Here is an 18,138-nt window from a genome sequence, read left to right as displayed (position 1 = left end):
AGATTTTGTCACTACCAGACCTGCCTTACAAGAGGCTCCTGAAGGAAGCACTAAACACAGAAAGGAAAAACCAGTACTAGCCACTGCAAAAAAGAAGCTAATGGTAAAGACCAATGACGCAATGAAGAAATTATGCCAACCAAAGGGCAAAACAAACAACCAGTAATAAAATGGTAGGATCAAATTCACACTTAATAATATTAACATTAAATGTAAATGGACAAAATGCCCCAGTAAAAAGATATAAACTGGCAAATTGGATAAAAAGCCAAGAACCAGTGGTGTGCTGTATTCAGGAGACCCACCTCATGTGCAAAGACACACATAGACTCAAAATAAAGGGATGGAAGAAGATTTACCAAGCAAATGGAGAGCAAAATAAAAAAGCAAGGGTGGCAATCCTAGTCTCTGATAAAAGAGATTTTAAACCAACAAAAATCAAAAGAGGCAAAGAAGGGCATTACATAATGGTAAAAGGATCAATACAACAAGAAGAGCTAACTATTCTAAATATAAATGCACCCAATACAGGAGCATCCAGATACATAAAGTAAGTTCTTAATGACCTACAAAGAGACTTAGACTCCTGCACAAAAATAGTGGGAGACTTTAACATTCCACTGTCAATATTAGAAAGATCAACGAGACAGAAAATTAACAGGGAAATCCATGACTTGAATGCAGATCTGGACCAAGCAAACTTAATAGACATTTATAGAACTCTCCACCCCAAATCCACAGAATATATATTCTTCTCAGCACCACATCACACTTACTCTAAAATTGACCACATAATTGGAAGTAAATCACTCCTCAGCAAATGAACAAGAATGGAAATCATAACAAACAGTCTCTCAGACCACAGTGCAATCAAATTAGAACTCAGAATTAAGAAACTAATACAGAACTGCACAACTTCATGGAAACTGAACAACTGGCTCCTGAATGTTGACTGGATAAACAATGAAATGAAGGCAGAAATAAAGATGTTCTTCAAAACCAACAAGAACGAAGACACAACATACTAGAATCTCTGGGACACATTTAAAGCAGTATCTAGAGGGAAATTCATAGCAATAAATGCCCACATGAGGAGCAAGGAAAGATCTAAAATTGACACCCTATCTTCATAACTGAAAGAGTCAGAGGAGCAAGATCAAAGAAACTCAAAAGCTAGCAGAAATCAAGAAATAACTAAGATCAGAGCAGAACTGAAGGAGATAAAGACACACACACACACACACACACACAAAAACCCTTCAAAAAATCAGCAAATCCAGGAGCTGGTTTTTTGAAAAGATCAACAAAATAAATAGATCACTAACCAGACTGATAAAAAAGAAAAGAGAGAAGAATCAAATAGATGCAACAAAAAACAACAAAGGGGATATGACCACTGATTCCACAGAAATACAAACTACCATCAGAGATTACTACAAACAACGCTATGCACACAAACCAGTAAATCTGGAAGAAATGGATAAATTCCTGGACACTTGCACTCTCCCAAGACTAAACCAGGAAGAAGTTGAAACCCTGAACAGACCAATAACAAGGGCTGAAGTTGAGGCAGCAATTAATAGCCTACCACCTAAAAAAAGTCCAGGTCCAGATGGGTTTACAGCTGAATTCTACCAGACGTATAAAGAAGAGCTGGTATCATTCATTCTGAAACTGTTCCAAACAATATACAAAGAGGGAATCCTCCTCAACTCATTTTATGAGACCAATATAAACCTAATACCAAAACTGGGCAGACACAACAAAAAAAAGAAAACTTCAGGCCAATATCCATGATGAACATCAATGTAAAAATCTTCTATAACATACTGGCAAACAGAATGCAACAGTTAATCAAAAAGCTTATTCATCATGATCAAGTAGGATTCATCCCAGGGATGCAAGGCTGGTTCAATATACGCAAGTCTATAAATGTAATCCATCACATAAACAGAACCAAAAACAAAAACTACATGATTATCTCAATAGATGCAGAGAAGGTCTTCAACAAAATTCAACAGCCCTTTATGCTAAAAACCCTCAATAAACTAGGTATCGATGGTACCTACCACAAAATAATAAAAGCTATTTATGACAAGCCCACAGCCAATATCATACTGAATGGGCAAAAACTGGAAGCATTCCCTTTGAAAACTGGCACTAGACAAGGATGCCCTCTCTCACCACTCCTATTCGATATAGGATTGGAAGTTCTAGCCAGAGCAATCAGGCAAGAAAAAGAAATAAAGGATATTCAATTAAGAAAAGAGGACACCAAATTGTCTCTAATTGCAGATGACATGACTGTATATTTAGAAAACCCCATTGTCTCAGCCCAAAATCTCATGAAACTGATAATCAACTTCAGCAGTCTCAGGATACAAAATCAATGTGCAGGAATCACAAGCATTTCTATACACCAATAACAGACAAACAGAGAGCCAAATCAAAAGTGACCTCCCATTCACAATTGCTACAAAGAGAATAAAATACCTAGGAATACAACTAACAAAGGATGTGAAGGACTTCTTCAAGGAGAACTACAAACCACTGCTCAAGGAAATAAGAGAGGATACAAACAGATGGAAAAACATTCCATGTTCATGGTTGGGAAGAATCAATATTGTGAAAATGGTCATACTGCCCAAAGTAATTTATAGATTCAACACTATCCCCATCAAGGTACCAATGACCAGAACTGGAAAAACCTACTTCACAGAACTGGAAAAACCTACTTCAAACTTCATATGGAACCAAAAGAGAGCCCGCATAGCCAACACAATCCTAAGCAAAAAGAACAAAGCTGGAGGTATCATGCTGCCTGACTTCAAACTATACTACAAGGCTACAGTAATCAAAACGGCATGGTACTGGTACCAAAACAGAGACATTGACCAATGGAACAGAACAGAGGCCTCAGAAGCAACACCACACATTTACAATCATCTGATCTTTGACAAACCTGACAAAAACAAGCAATGGGGCAAGGATTCCCTGTTTAAAAAATGATGTTGAGAAAACTGGCTAGCAATGTGCAGAAAGCAGAAACTGGACCCCTTCCTGACACCTTACACTAAAATTAACTCCAGATGGATTAAAAACTTAAACATAAGACCTAATACCATAAAAACCCTAGAAGAAAACCTAAGCAAAACCATTCAGGACATAGGCATAGGCAAGGACTTCATGGCTAAAACACCAAAAGCAATGGCAACAAAAGCCAAAATAGACAAATGGGATCTAATTAAACTCCAGAGCGTCTGTACAGCAAAGGAAACAATCATTAGAGCCAACTGGCAACCAACAGAATGGAAAAAAATGTTTGCAATCTATGCATTTGACAAAGGGCTAATATCCAGAATCTACAAAGAACTAAAACAGATTTACAAAAAAAAAAAAAAAAAAAATCCATTCAAAATTGGGCAAAGGATATGAACAGACACTTTACAAAAGAAGACATCTATGAGGTCAAAAAACATATGAAAAAATGCTCATCATTACTGGTCATTAGAGGAATGCAAATCAAAACCACATTGAAATACCATCTCACACCAGTTAGAATAGCAATCATTAAAAAATCTGGAGACAATAAATGCTGGAGAGGATGTGGAGAAATAGGAACACTTTTACACTGTTGGTGGGAGTGCAAATTAGTGCAACCATTGTGGTAGACAGTGTGGCGATTCCTCAAGGACCTAGAAATAGAAATACCATTTGACCCAGCAATCCCATTACTGGGTATATACCCAAAGAATTATAAATTATTCTATTGTAAAGACACGTGCACATGTATGTCCATTGTAGCACTGTTTACAATAGCAAAGACCTGGAACCAACCCAAATGTCCATCAACAATAGACTTGATAAAGAAAATGTGGCACATATATACCATAGAATACTACACAACCATAAAAAATGATGAGTTCATGTCCTTCACAGGGACATGGACAAATCTGGAAACCATCATTCTCAGCAAACTGACACAAGAACAGAAAACCAAACACCACAGGTGATCACTCATAGGCAGGTGTTGAACAATTAGAACACGTGGACACAGGAAGGGGAGCATTACATACTGCAGTCAGTTGGGGGTGCTGAGGGAGGGACAGCAGGGGTGGGGAGGGTGGGGAGGGATAACGAGCAGAGAAATACCAGATATAGGTGATGGGGGGATGAAGACAGCAAACCACCTTGCCATGTATGTACCTATGCAACAATCCTGCATGATCTGCTCATGTACCCCAGAACCTAAAATACAATTAAAACCAAACAAAAAACAAATAAAAATTCCAAAGACATCTTCCACAGAAATAGAAAAAAATAATTCTAAAATTTGTATGGAACCACAAAAGACTCCAAATAGCTAAAATCAATCTGGAGTAAAATGAGCAAAGCTGGAATCATCACACTACCTGATTTCAAAATATACTACAAAACTATAGCAATCAAAACAGCATGGTACTGGCATGAAAACAAACGCATACACTAATGGAACACAACAGAGAGCCTAGAAATAAATCTATGTTACAGTCACTTGATTCTCAACAACGATGTCAAGAACATAAAATGGGGACAGGACAATCTCTAAAATAAATGGTGGTGGAAAAACTGGACATCCACATGCAAAAGAATGAAATTAGACTCTGATTTCATATCATATGCAAAACATCAATTTAAAAACTTAAATATCTGCCCTGAAACTTAAACAGAAAAAAAAATGGGAGAAGAGTCCCATGACATTGGTCTGTGCAAAGATTTTTTTTGGATATAACCCCAAAAGGACAGGTAACAAAAGCAAAAATAGGCAAACAGGACTACATCAAACTAAAAAGCTTCTTCACAGCAAAAGAAGCAACCAACAGAGTGAAAAGACAACCTACCAAATGAGAGAAAATACTTGCAAATGATATGTCTGATAAGGAATTGCTATTCTAAATATTCAAACAACTCAATAGCAAGAAAACAAATGAGCCTGGATAGACTTTCTAGAGAAAGACATACAAATGGCCAATAGGTATATTAAACAAGGCTCAACATCACTGATCATCAGGAAAGTGCAAATTAAAACCACAATGAGATATCAAGTCACACCTGTCAGAATGGCTATTATCAAAACGACAAAAGATAATATGTGTTGGTAAGAATGTGGAGAAAAAGGGACTCTTGAACACTGTTGGGGATGCAAATTAGTGTAACTATTGTGAAAACCAATATTTAGGTTCCTCAAAAAACTAAAACAGAACTACTGTACAATTCAGCAATCTCACTACTGAGCACATATCCAAAGGAATTGAAATCAGTATTTTGAGGTGATATTTGCACTGTCATGTTCATTGCAGCATTATTTATAATAGTCAAGATATAGATTCGGTCTAAGTGTTCATCAACAGGTAAGTGAAAAAAGGAATGTGTATGTATACACAATAGAATACCAGCCTTTTAAAAATTTCCGTAGGTTTTGGGGAACAGATGGTGTCATGATTATATGAATAAGTTCTTCAGTGGTGATTTGTAAGATTTTGATGCTCTCATCACCCAAGCAGTATACATTGTACCCGATTTGTAGTCTTTTTATTCCTCACCCCCCTCCCATCCTTTCCCCCAAGTCCCCAGAGTCCACTATATTATTCTTATGCCTTTATTTACATCCTCAGAGCTTAGCTCCCACTTAGGAGTTAAAACATATGATGTTTGGTTTTCAAAAAAAGAAAATTGTGTCATCTGCAACATGAATGAACTTGGAGGATATTGTGCTAAGGGAAATAAGCCAGACACAGAAGGGCAAATGCTATGTGATACCACCTACATGATGAATCTAGAACAGGCAAACTCATAGAAGTAGAGAGAATGTGACTACCAGGAAAGTGGGAGGAGAGGAGGACAGGATTGGAGAGATTTAAAAGAGTACCTAGTTGGGTCAAAGGATACAAAATCTCAGACATGAGGAAGGTATCCAGGGATCTATTGCACAATACCGTGACTACAGTTTGTAATCATGTATTATATCCTTGAAAATTGCTAAGAAAGTGGATTTTAAGTGTTCTCACCACAAAGAAATGATATGTATGTGAGGTTAAAAAACAAAGAAAAAGAAAGAAAACTAACCAATTCAAAACCCAACCTGCCATATTTATGCATTTCTAGATTACCCATAACTAAAACATTCTTTTCGTACTGGCACTTGACATAGAAATTAAAGGAAAAATGTCAAAAATATTAGCAAATTTGGAGCTGCAGTTTCTTTGCTGAAAATATTTTCCCTTACCAAGAAACATGCTCCTCTCAAGAGAAATAAGCATTGTATCAAGATAACAATGCCCCTGTGAAGAGACTTTGTTAAGAGTTTTTGTTCTCTGGTAACAACAACATAGTTTGAATTAATTCATTCATAAAACAAAATAATTTTGCATGATCAAACTTGTAATAATCAGAGCACAGTGGGATACATTTTCAAAAGGAAGACACAATCCCCTCTGTTCAAAGATTTTTGTGTGTTTATCTGGTGCTTTGGAGGTTAATTGGTACTAATTAATTATAAATAGTTCCTCCACAAAGAAAATGCTCTTTTCCTATGGAAAAATAATTGGTTCAAGAATGTTCAGCAGCTCCCAGTTAACCAAGAAGGAGCTGCCTGGCTTACAGACAGCAGTTCCAAAGTGAATGGACAATATCCTGTTTGGAAAGCTACCACTTTGATCAAAGAAGGTAAAAATGGATCTGCTCAGTGAGCTGAATTGCATGCTGTTTTTCTAAGAGTAATGGAAGAATTACCAGTGGTGGAAGCCCCTGTGTTTGGGTTTTTACTGACTCACTGGGAAGTGACCAACGGCCTGGCCATATACTCAGGCAAGAAGGCAGTGGAAACCTGGCCTATCAAAAGGAAACCCATACAGAGCACAGCCCCATGAAGATTTGAGGGGTGCATTAAAGTAGAACCAGTCAGTGCCATCAGAAGAACTCTCTTCCAGGTTCAGAAGGCAACTGGAATCAACAAGCAGACATTCCCAGGTGCTCCCTTGAGGGGGCCACCGGAGTCCATGAAATGGATGGATATGGGATGTGGGGGCACTGCAGCAGCACAGAGATGGGCTGAATCTAGACACGTTCCTCTTGCACCCTCCTTGAGTACGTAATGCCAGAACTGTACTGTTTGTCAATAAGAGAGACAGAGGCTGCCGACGGCTATGGGGCAGATTGTCTGTGGGGAAGGGAAGGCCCTGAACATAGCTGGTGAGTGGGACTGATGTTGGTAGCCTGGAGAGCCACAAATGGGTCTTGACGGGAATAGACGCTGACTCTGGAGTGGACTTTTCTTACCCCGTGGAAGATGCAAATGCTCAGAGTGCCATAACAGAAACAAAAATACAAGAAACAGAAGATATTACATGGATTTGGATGCTTTTCATTTCTTCTGACCATCAAATACACTGTACAGCCCATAACATCCAGCAATGGGTAGAGAGCTATCCTCCTTAGAGTAACAGTTTGACAGAGATATAGGACAGGCAACTGAAACAATGGTTGTCTGAAACAGGGAGATGGTACGCAGGGCTGGCTTACCTGGCATCGCAGGTGTGTGCTCACACTGAATATGAATGGGATTAAAGGGGCATCCCCATTAGATATTTCTGTTTCTCTGGTTGATCTTGGGGAGAGGGGGTGGGGAGGATGCTGGTATGATTAAGCAACTCTTGCCAAGGTAGAGAGTACACTAGTATAACAACTATAATTTGTTTCTTTCTTTCCCAAGTTACCCCCAAAATAATTATTTTTCTTCCTCTCCCTGATAACAATGGTCCTTGCACCAGGGCTGCAACTGCAGGTGCTAGAAGCGGAGATGATTTCTAAACAAAAACCTGTAACTATGTGTTTAAACCTTATGTCAGAATTCCTAAGGGCTTAATGGGGGTAGGTTATGCTTTGACCCTAACTGGCCAAACTGGAGCTAAGAGTGAATATAGCTATATTGCCTGTGTGGTAAAAATGGCTCACTAGTTCAGAGCCTATGCAACCTTACCCTAGGTGAATGGGAGTAGAGGGGAGGCCCTTGCTAGACTAGCATTGTTACCAGCAATCTGAACCAGCACAGTGGCCAAACCCAGTGTCCCTTCCAGAGGTGGAAAAGTTGAGTAAAAATAAATGACAATGGAGAAAAAAGGAGAAATAGTAGCTGAGGATAAGGGAATAAATAAATGGAATGCACTCTCATCTCGAAAGATTCTCAGAGCAAGAGATGACATTGTCTCAGAAGCTCAATTATAACAGATGCCTGAAAGGGTCCAATACATGTTTGCCAAGACCGCTTCTGCTTTTGGACCACATGAGATAAAAAGGAACCCTGAAACCCAGTGTCCACAGCCTGGGAGACATTCATGCAACATGATGGGCTGGACTGATTACTAACGACTGAATAGAATTCTAGTAATGTGGAGGTATCTTTTGAGGTATATATACTTTTTGTTTATTTGTTTTGAGACAGTGTCTCACTCTGTCACCTGGGTTGAAGTGCAGTAGCACTATCTTAGCTCACTGCAACCTCTGCCTCCTGGGCTTAAGCAATTCTCCCATCTCAGCCTCCCAAGTAGCTGGTACTACAGATGCACACCACCATGCCCAGCTAATTTTTTAACTTTTTGTAGAGATGGGCTTTTGCCATGTTGCTATGGCAAACAGATCACATCTGCCGAGGCAGGCAGATCACTCAAGCCCAGGTTGGTCTCAAACTCCTGGGCTTGAGTGATCTGCCTGCCTCGGCCTGCCACCATGCCCAGCTGAGTTGTGTATTCTTTTTGAGACAGTTTCACTCTTGTTACCCAGGCTGGAGTGCAATGGCGCAATCTCAGCTCACCGCAACCTCTGCCTCCCAGTTTCAAACCATTCTCCTGCCTCAGCCTCCCGAGTAGCTGGGATTACAGGCACCCACCACCACATCCAGCTAATTTTGTATATTTAGTAGAGACAGGGTTTCTCCATGTTGGTCAGGCTGGTCTCAAACTCCCGACCTCAGGTGATCTGCCTGCGTCGGCCTCCCAAAGTGCTGGGATTACAGAAATGAGCCACCACACCCAGCCAGTTGTGTATTCTTTTGACGTAAATGATCTGTGTTTGAAAAACAGGGGACGGCCTCTGGTGATGTGTGTGTGAGTTTGCATGTGCATGAACATGTATACACACACCAAGTCACATATATATATTGATGCCCTACGTACCTCTTTATCTACATCCTTTGTAATATCCTTTACTTATTTATTTATTTGTTTTTGAGACAGAGTCTCACTCTGTCACCCAGGCTGGAGTGCAGTGGCGTGATCTTGGCTTGCTGCAACCTCCACCTCCTGGGTTCAAGCGATTCTCCTGCCTTAGCCTCCCAAGTAACTAGGATGACAAGCGTCTGTCACCATGCCTGGCTAATTTTTGTATTTTTTAGTAGAGAGAGCATTTCGCCATGTTGGCCAAGCTGGTCTCAAACTCCTGACCTCAGGTGATCTGCTGGCCTCGGCCTCCCGAAGTGCTAGGATTACAGGCATAAGCCACCACACCTGGCCCTGTAATATCGTTCAGAAAAAAGTGATAAACAACAAAAAAGATTTTCAGAAAATTCATTAGAAAACTCCTCTTTTGAGCATCAGCCCCCTCTTTTAGACAAAATTGTCTAATATTTATGTTACTGTAAAGAGACCTTTTCACATGGAAATGCTGAAGGGATTATATAGTCTTAAATCATGCATTTGTGACAGGAAAGTACTCAGCACACCACATAGTTGCAAACACAGAAAAGCAGTATAGTAAGATGATCAATAATCCTGCAGAAGTACCTGGGTTCAAATCCCAGCACCAACAGTTACAGCTGCTTGCCCTGGCATGGCCTGGACAAGACGTGTTCCCCATGTTGTTTCCTCTTCCTAGTCAGAGACTTTAGGGAATAAGGAACTGAATTCTGGCAAATGGCATGTTGTGGAACAGATAGCAGATGCTACTAGGCACTGCCCTAAGACCATCACATAGGACCCTCCAGCTGTCCCTTTGCCTTCAGCAGCAACTGTGAATCCCACCTCTTGAGGGTGATATCTTCCTAATATGAAGGAATCTAAATCCCTGAGTCACCTCCTGGAGGCTAAGTGCCCTCATCAGACTATGACACAAGCAAAAATTAACCTTGGCTTGGATGCCACTGAGGTTTGGGGATTATGTGTTGTTGCAGTGTGTGTGTGTGCGTGCGTGCGTGCGTGTGTGTGTGTTGGCTACAATAAAAAAAAAAGCAGCACTAGAAGCTAAGCTAAAAGGGAGAGAGAAATCTTTGGGAGGGGCGTGCCTGCAGGGAATTGGAACTGGCAAAGAATAAACCTGCTTAAGGAAACTGCAAGAACAAGTCATCAGGTAAATGAGCAAAGAGGGAGTTAATGATGCCAACGTAACATTTCCTAAATCTCTTCTACCCCGATCAGGATTTGTGCTAGAGTATAAAAAACACCAGAGCCAAGGGAGTCCCCTTGACCCATCTCTGTGAAAGGGCAATGAAGAAAAGTAGCTGGGAGTCAGAGAGACCCTGACAGGTGCAGGGGTGTCCTTTGGAGATGAATTCTTTAAAATTGCTGTTATGGCTGCCTTAAAATTCTATTAAACAAGAAAGACCTTTCACATGGAGGGATTTTTCTCACACATGGAAAACTAACTCTAAGCAAATTATGCATGTTTCGAGAACCTCAGAAAATAAAACCATATGATGTCAATGTCAATGTAAAAAAATTATTTTTGAAACTTGTTTAAACTCTGACCAATGCTCAAAGGCACCTATATCTAATTTTATATTATTTCATGAAAACGGGAATTTTCAGTCTGCAATATTCAGAAAATAGTAGAACTCCTGCTAGAAAGCATCTTACTAAAGCCATAATTTGCTATTACTTACAAGTTTGGGGCTATAAAATAGTTTTGTTGTCTTAATAGAAGACATAAAAGATGACTGTTTTGTGAATCAAGATCCATTTGCCATCTCTTGGGTTCCATCACAATTCTGATAAATTTACCAGCAATCACCAAACTGTTTCAGAGTTGTATTAGTTCATTCTCATGCTGCTACGAAGAAATACCCTAAACTAGGTAATTTATAAAGGAAAGAGATTTAACTGACTCACAGTTCCACAGGGCTGGGAGGCCTCAAGAAATTTACATTCATGGTGGAAGAGTAAGAAAACATGTCCTTCTTTACTTGGTGACAGGAAAGAGAAGAATGAGAACCAAGCAAAGCCATTATATAACCATCAGATCTTTTAAGAACTTACTATCACAAGAACAACATGGAGGAAACTGCTCCCATGAGTTAATTATCTCCACCTGGTCCCACCCTTAACACATGGGGATTATTACAATTCAAGGTGAGATTTGGGTGGGGACACAGAGCCACGCCGTAACAGGAGTCTAAGTACAATTATCAAAGTTCATATACTTGTAGTGCAACAATGCTGTGGCCTTGATGTTAATTGAAAGTCAAAGCATTACAATCATGCATTGCTTAATGATGGGGATATGTCCTAAGAAATGTGTCATTAGGTGATTTCGCCATTATGCTAATGTCATGGAAGGTACTTACACAAATCTAGATGATACAGCCTACTCCACACCTAGGGTATACAGGATACCCTACTGCTCCTAGGCTACAAGTCTGTCCAGCATGTTATGGTACTGAATACTGTAGGCAATTGTAACACAATGATAACTGTTTGTGTGTCTAAACATACCTAAACCTAGAGAAGTTACCATTAAAATACAGTGTTGTAACCTTATGGCACACCATTGTTTATGCACATCTAAACATATCTAAACAGAAAAGTTGTCATCAAAATACATCATTGTAACCTTATGGCACACCACCGTTCATGTGGACCATCACTGACCATCAGTATGCGGCCCATCATGAAGGTGATACATGACTATACTTCTACGATTGTTATTGTTAGAAGGCCCAAGAAGATTCCTATATGCCTACATGTGTTATAATACACTATTAGCATTGAAGACATTAAATCAGCTTAGATGGTAACCACAAAATTCCTTTTCATATTAACAAGCAAAAATAGTTAATTATATTTCTAGAAATTTCAAATCAATGGTTAAACCATGACACTGCAGAAATGCTGAGAAGAGAATAGGCACAATTTAAAATACACAGGTATTTAGTTATGCTGAATTCTGTTCGTGGCTCTGAAGAAATAGGGACACATTATAAAGTATCATATACTACGTATTCATAGAAATGATGTATTTCTGAAGAATAAAAATAAAATTATAAAATAGGAAACTGAATCCCTATTTCATACTACATATATGCAAATCAAATTCATGTTGATTAAAGACTTTGGTATAAAACAAAATTTTTAAATGTTTACTGGAAAATACAGATTAACATCCTTTAGATCTTCATGCAAGGAAACATTTTCTTAAATCAGACATAAATGCGTTAACCAGAAAAGTAAACTTTGAGAAATATAATGTCTATTCCTCAAAAGACCCCTTGAAGTGAAAAGAAAAATTACATATTTATGATTTGTATAACTAACAAATTATTAGTATCAAAAATAAAGAATTCTAACAAATCAACAAGAAGAGTGCATGCACATACACAGATAATGGCTAATACATGAAGAAGAGTTCAGCTTTATTAGTGATCAGCAGACTGCAGAGACCATAATGAGATACCTTTCTATACCTATCTAGTTGGCAAGCATTAAAAATTCTGACACTATCACCTGCTGAAGAAGATGTGAGTCTGCAAACTCACCCGTATGCTGCACATGTGAGTAGACATTAGTGTAACACTTGGAAAAAGCAGTTTGATATGACCTCCTATAATTGGTCAATTATATATTTTATGTTCCACAATTTTACTTCTAGGTATATACTTTAAAAACCTCTAGCACCTATACAACAGAAGACATACAAGAATGCATAGCTGTCTCTGTTCATAGATGAATGGAATTTTATATAGCTGTCAAGAAGTCCAACACTATGATGGATGTCTTAGTAATAACAGTATTAAGTGACAAAGTAAGTACCAGAGAACTGCATGCATGATACGCTTAACACAAATCATGCATGATGCCATTTTTATGAATTTCAAAATAATTAAGAATAAACATTTCTATAAAAACATGTAAATATTAAACTGATTAAAAAGGAAAAAAAGAACTGATCAACTCAAGATTCAGGGTGGTTGTTACCTCTGGAGGGAAAGGAGAGGTGATGGGATGGATAAAGGAGGAGCCTACAAGGTTAGCTGTCAGAAACAACTTCTGTTTTTGGTGATGGCTTCACTGGTGCTTAGTAAATATGTAAAAACAGGCTGCACATTAACAAGATCAGAGAGTGTCACAAACCAAGTATTATCATCAATTCAATTCTGTGCACATAAAATCCTCTTAAAACAATGAATCCCCTTTGAGAACAAACCAAGATAAAATATCAAATTGAAATCATGTCAGTCCTCCACCTGCCAGCTCTGATTGAGACTGCTTGCAGAAGGATATTTATTTGTTCAACATTACTTCCAAAAGAGAAACTGCAAACATCTAAAAGATTTGTCAATAGAGGAATAGCTTAAAACATCTGTCTACATTTATACTCTTTCATTAATTCATCTCATCAACACATTGACTGAGTGTCCACAATTTGTCAGACACTGTGGAATACAATCATGAACAAAACTGATCCAGCCCCTGCTCTCATGGGGCTTAACCATCCTTTAAAAAAGAGAAGACAGGTGGGCGCAGTGGCTCATGCCTGTAATCCCAGCACTTTGGGAGGCCGAGGCAGGCGGATCATCTGAGGCAGGACTTTGAGATCAGCCTGGCCAACATGGTGAAACCCCGTCTTTACTAAAATTACAAAAATTAGCCAAGCATGATGGCAGGTACCTGTAATCCCAGCTACTTGGGAGGCTGAGGCAGGAGAATCGCTTGAACCCAGAAGGCAGAGGTTGCAGTAAGCTGAGATCACACCACTGCACTTCAGCCTGGGCGGCAGGAGTCAGACTCCGTCTCAAAATAAAATAAAATATAAAATTAAAAAAGGGAAGACAGGCAGTAATCAAAGAGTCACACACACAAATGTATGCTGAAAACAGATAGTACTGTGAAGGAAAGTACAAAGGGCTATAGAAGAGAAAAACGGAGAGAGATTTAGCTTGAAGCCTTTAGCCAAGACTTCCTGAGAAAAAGGGACATTTAGCAGAGGTCTGAAACCAGAGAGATCTGGGAGTAATTAACCAAGCCAAAAGGAGACAGGGAGGAAGTGCTGTTCAAGCAAAAGGACGAGAGGGTGGATCCTGTGGCAGAGGAGAGGTCAAGGTATTACAGAGGTAAAAGGTCAAGGTGGCTGGAACCAGGGCAACGGAGACACAGGAGTTAGACAGGGCTGGAAAGGTAGGCGAAAGACATACCATGGTGCAGAATGAGGCCAAGGATTTCGATCTCTATCCAAAGAGCAACGTGAAGAAGTTTAAGCAGAAAAGCAACTACATCAGAATCTCACTGGGAAGGGATCCCTTGCAGCCATGTGAAGAATGGAGGATCTAGGGCATGGATGAGACAAAGGCCAATGCTCACTTAGACATGAGAACACTGGCTCTAGGGTGCAGCATGGTCAAGAATTGCTGGAGAAACAGCAGGAGGTCATCTCAGCAGCACAGGCAAGGGGCAAATGCCACTGGTCTGCAGGTATTGGCAGTGGGGCTGCAGACGGTGGAAGACTTGAGAATCCTCTAGGTAGTAAAACAGGGAGCATCAGAGGTGGAAAAAATATGAAGAGACAGGGAGAGGGAGGCATCTAGGGCGACTCGTAGATGTCTGGCTTGAAGAAATGGATGGAATGCTGGAAGGTGAGCTGTGCAGGGCTGGGAGCATGATGAGTTCAGTTTGGAGATGACTGAGTTTAAGGTGTCCTGGGACACCTAAATGGAGATGCCATGTAGGCTGTCAAGTAAGCAGGTCTGGAGGGGACTCTGACCTGGAGATAAAAATTTGAGAGACACCATGTAACTGTTAAAATGAATGAGGTCACTCCATACAAACTGATATGGTAGGATGTCTGTCATCTACTGCCAAATACACACTGAAAAAAAGAATGTTATTGAACAATATGTATAATACAATCACTTTTTAAAAACATGTCGAAAAATACTTAATCCTCTGGCCTGCAAGAGAAATATACACAAGCTGCCCTACACACACACACACACACACACACACACACACACACACACACACTGAAAGAATATACCAAAAGATTAACCTATCCCTATGATCTGATGAAGTTTGGGTGGGAATAGGTATGTGAAGGTCTTCCACTTTCATAAATTTCTATGTTGTTGGCTCTCTTGTTTCTTACAATGAGTAGTTACAAACCCCAATGCCCACTTCATTCCATCCCTTTTTTCACCCCCAACACCCACCTTATCCTGAATCTCCACCCAGTGGCAGAAGCTGGCTAAAGAACGGGATGGAAAGAGGAAAGATGATGTCAGCTTTGCACATTATTTTATAATAAAACAGGAACAACTTGGTGTTTGCTCTTAAGATGCATCAACGTAGCTGTGTCAAAACATTCCCTGGTAAAATGCCATTCCTGCCCCTGAAGGGTTTGTAATCAAGTTGGCTGAGCAGTAAGTCAATTAAGATGACTGTCAGAGCATGAAGTCAATGGGCACACTGTCCACTGCACTCTCCCTAGAGGCCCTCAGTGCGCTCTGAGGATTTCAAAGTCTCATGTAACATCCAAGAACACACCACACTAATCAAGAAATGTTAAAGACTTCCCATTGGGGATAACAAGATAGCAGGATCTTGAGCTAACAAAGGTACATGAACGAAAGGAAATTAATATAAACGGGAAGATTAGGTGGCTTTTGCGGTTTATCCTAGGTTTTTCTTAAGTTACTTAACATAATCACCCTGCACAGTGCCAGCCCACACTCAGTATATATTTGTGGAACTGTTTTTAAAATATTCAAGCCTCTACTGGACCGAGAATATCATCTTCCCAGAACAAAAATGGTCTAATGCTGAAAAAGAAGCATCCTAATGTCAGAAAGCCAAGGGACATATTGTTTAGCCCCATGTGAACTTTCTTCTTCCATTCCCTGATTGCATAAAGCGTGGACTGATAGAATCAAATGAGATCTTGAAGCGGCCTTGTTCAACAGCTGGGCATAGCATTGTTTAACCATCCTTAATTAAGAAGTGTATGCTGAAAATGTGGAACCAGCTCAAATGCCCATCAATCAATGAGTAGACAAAGAAACCGTGGCATATACATATGTACAATGGAATATTAGCCATAACAAGGAACGAATTAGGCTGGGCGCAGTGTCTCATGCCGATAAACCCAGCACTCTGGAAGGCCGAGGGAGGTGGAGCACCTAAGGTCAGAAGTTCAAGACCAGCCTAGCCAACATAATGAAACCCCATCTCTACTAAAAACACAAAAATTAGCTTGGTGTGGTGGTGCACTCCTATAATCCCAGTTACTTGGGAGGCTGAGGCAGGAGAATCGCTTGAACCCAGGAGGCAGAGGTTGCAGTGAGCCAAGATCACACCATTGCCCTCCAGTCTGAGAAACAGAGTGAGACTTTGTCTCAAAAAATAATAATGATAATTTATGGCATTCACAGCAACCTGGATGGGATCAGAGACTATTGCTCTAAGTGAAGTAACTCAGGAATGGAAAACTAAACGTCGTATCTTCTCACTCACAAATGGGAGCTAAACTGTGAGGATGCAAAGGCATAGTCAATGAACTTTGGGACTCAGCGGGAAGGGGGTGAGGAATAAAAGACCACAAATTGGGTTCAGTGTATACTGCTTGGGCGATGAGAACACCAAAACCTCACAAATCACTGCTAAAGAACTTACTCATGTAACCAAATACCACCTGTTCCCCAAAAGCCTATGGAAATTAAAAAAAAGGGCAGGCTGACATACACCTAATAACTGTGAACCATGTGTATATATCATACCAGGAAGGCAAACACAAGTGAAATTGCTCCCATCTTGCTTTTCGTTTGCATCAGTACAGCTCGCGTTATTCCGGCAAGGTTTCCTCTGGCAAGCATCATATTCTTCACAGAAAGTGCCCACGTACTGCTCCTCACAGGTACAGGAAAAAGTTGCCTAAAACACACAAAAAAACACAGTGTCTGTTACCTGGCACCTCTCAATGGTGTGCTTTGTCTGTGAGACTCAAAGTTCAAAAGAACCACTCCCTTTTTATAATAAGCCATTTAATCAAATGACTTATGTCATAATCTGGTTGAAATCATCACTTTGAGAAAAATAGTATGTTTCTTTACGGTCTAATCTCAAACACATTTTTCTATTTCTTTGTTCATATTTATCTCTGTCATTTTCAATATTCCTAAAATACAAATGAAATGAACTTGTTTTAAACTAAAATTGAAGTTTTGCTGACCAGACATGGAAATGACAATTTTGCTAGAACAGATAGATGGTGCTACAGCCATTAAACTAGATGTCACTCCAACCAGCTAAAATCCTTCAACACAGATAGCATTTTCAACAAAATCATCACCAAATGTCCAACCCAGACCATTCTTCCAGAGCACTGAGAAAATGCACTGAATCACTCCATCAACTGGCCTCAATGTACAGCCATGCAGATTACCTGAGTGCAAGGGAAAATAAAAGGAGCATAATTAAAGTAACCATTTTGTTTGGCTTATGATATTAACCTTATCTTAGTAAAAGACCATAACTCAGACACAGAGAATGGAATTTGACTTGAAGCTTCATTTCTGAGACAGCTGTAAAATGCAAACAAAACTGAGTTTCTGTTCCCTTCTTAATGCCAGCCTGGGGGTAGTGGCATGTCTGAAATAAACTGCAAATCTGACTCCAAAGCCTAGGCAAGGCAATATAAATCATTACAGAAGATTGTTATGAGGAAGAGAGGAAGGGAGGCAAAGGAGAATTACATTAGCAGATTTTACTGCTTAAGGAAATCTAAACAAAACAGACAAAAGGCCCCCGCCCAGCTCATCCCCAAGCCTGGCACCTGGGGCAGGTGTTCCATCTCTACCATTCCCCAGCCATTGTCCCCTCACCCTCCCTGCCTCTCCCTGGCCTCAGC

The 18,138-nt window shown here is 39.9% G+C and overlaps 1 protein-coding gene across 1 annotated transcript in view; it reads right to left on the bottom strand.

Moving 5' to 3' along the window:
* The window catches only part of DNER (delta/notch like EGF repeat containing), a 362,737-nt gene that overhangs the window by 146,668 nt on the left and 197,931 nt on the right, over window positions 1-18,138 (bottom strand). Inside the window, exon 6 of the mRNA XM_012434038.3 lies at window positions 17,009-17,162. Coding sequence (XP_012289461.3) covers window positions 17,009-17,162 — 154 coding nt within the window. The remainder of the gene's footprint in view (window positions 1-17,008; window positions 17,163-18,138) is intronic.

Source organism: Aotus nancymaae, unplaced genomic scaffold (genome assembly GCF_030222135.1).
Source record: "Aotus nancymaae isolate 86718 unplaced genomic scaffold, 86718_ANA_hifiasm-v0.15.2.pri h1tg000008l, whole genome shotgun sequence".
NCBI lineage: Eukaryota > Metazoa > Chordata > Mammalia > Primates > Aotidae > Aotus > Aotus nancymaae.
Note: the sequence above shows the minus strand (reverse complement) of the source record. Positions and strands in the feature narration are given on the sequence as shown.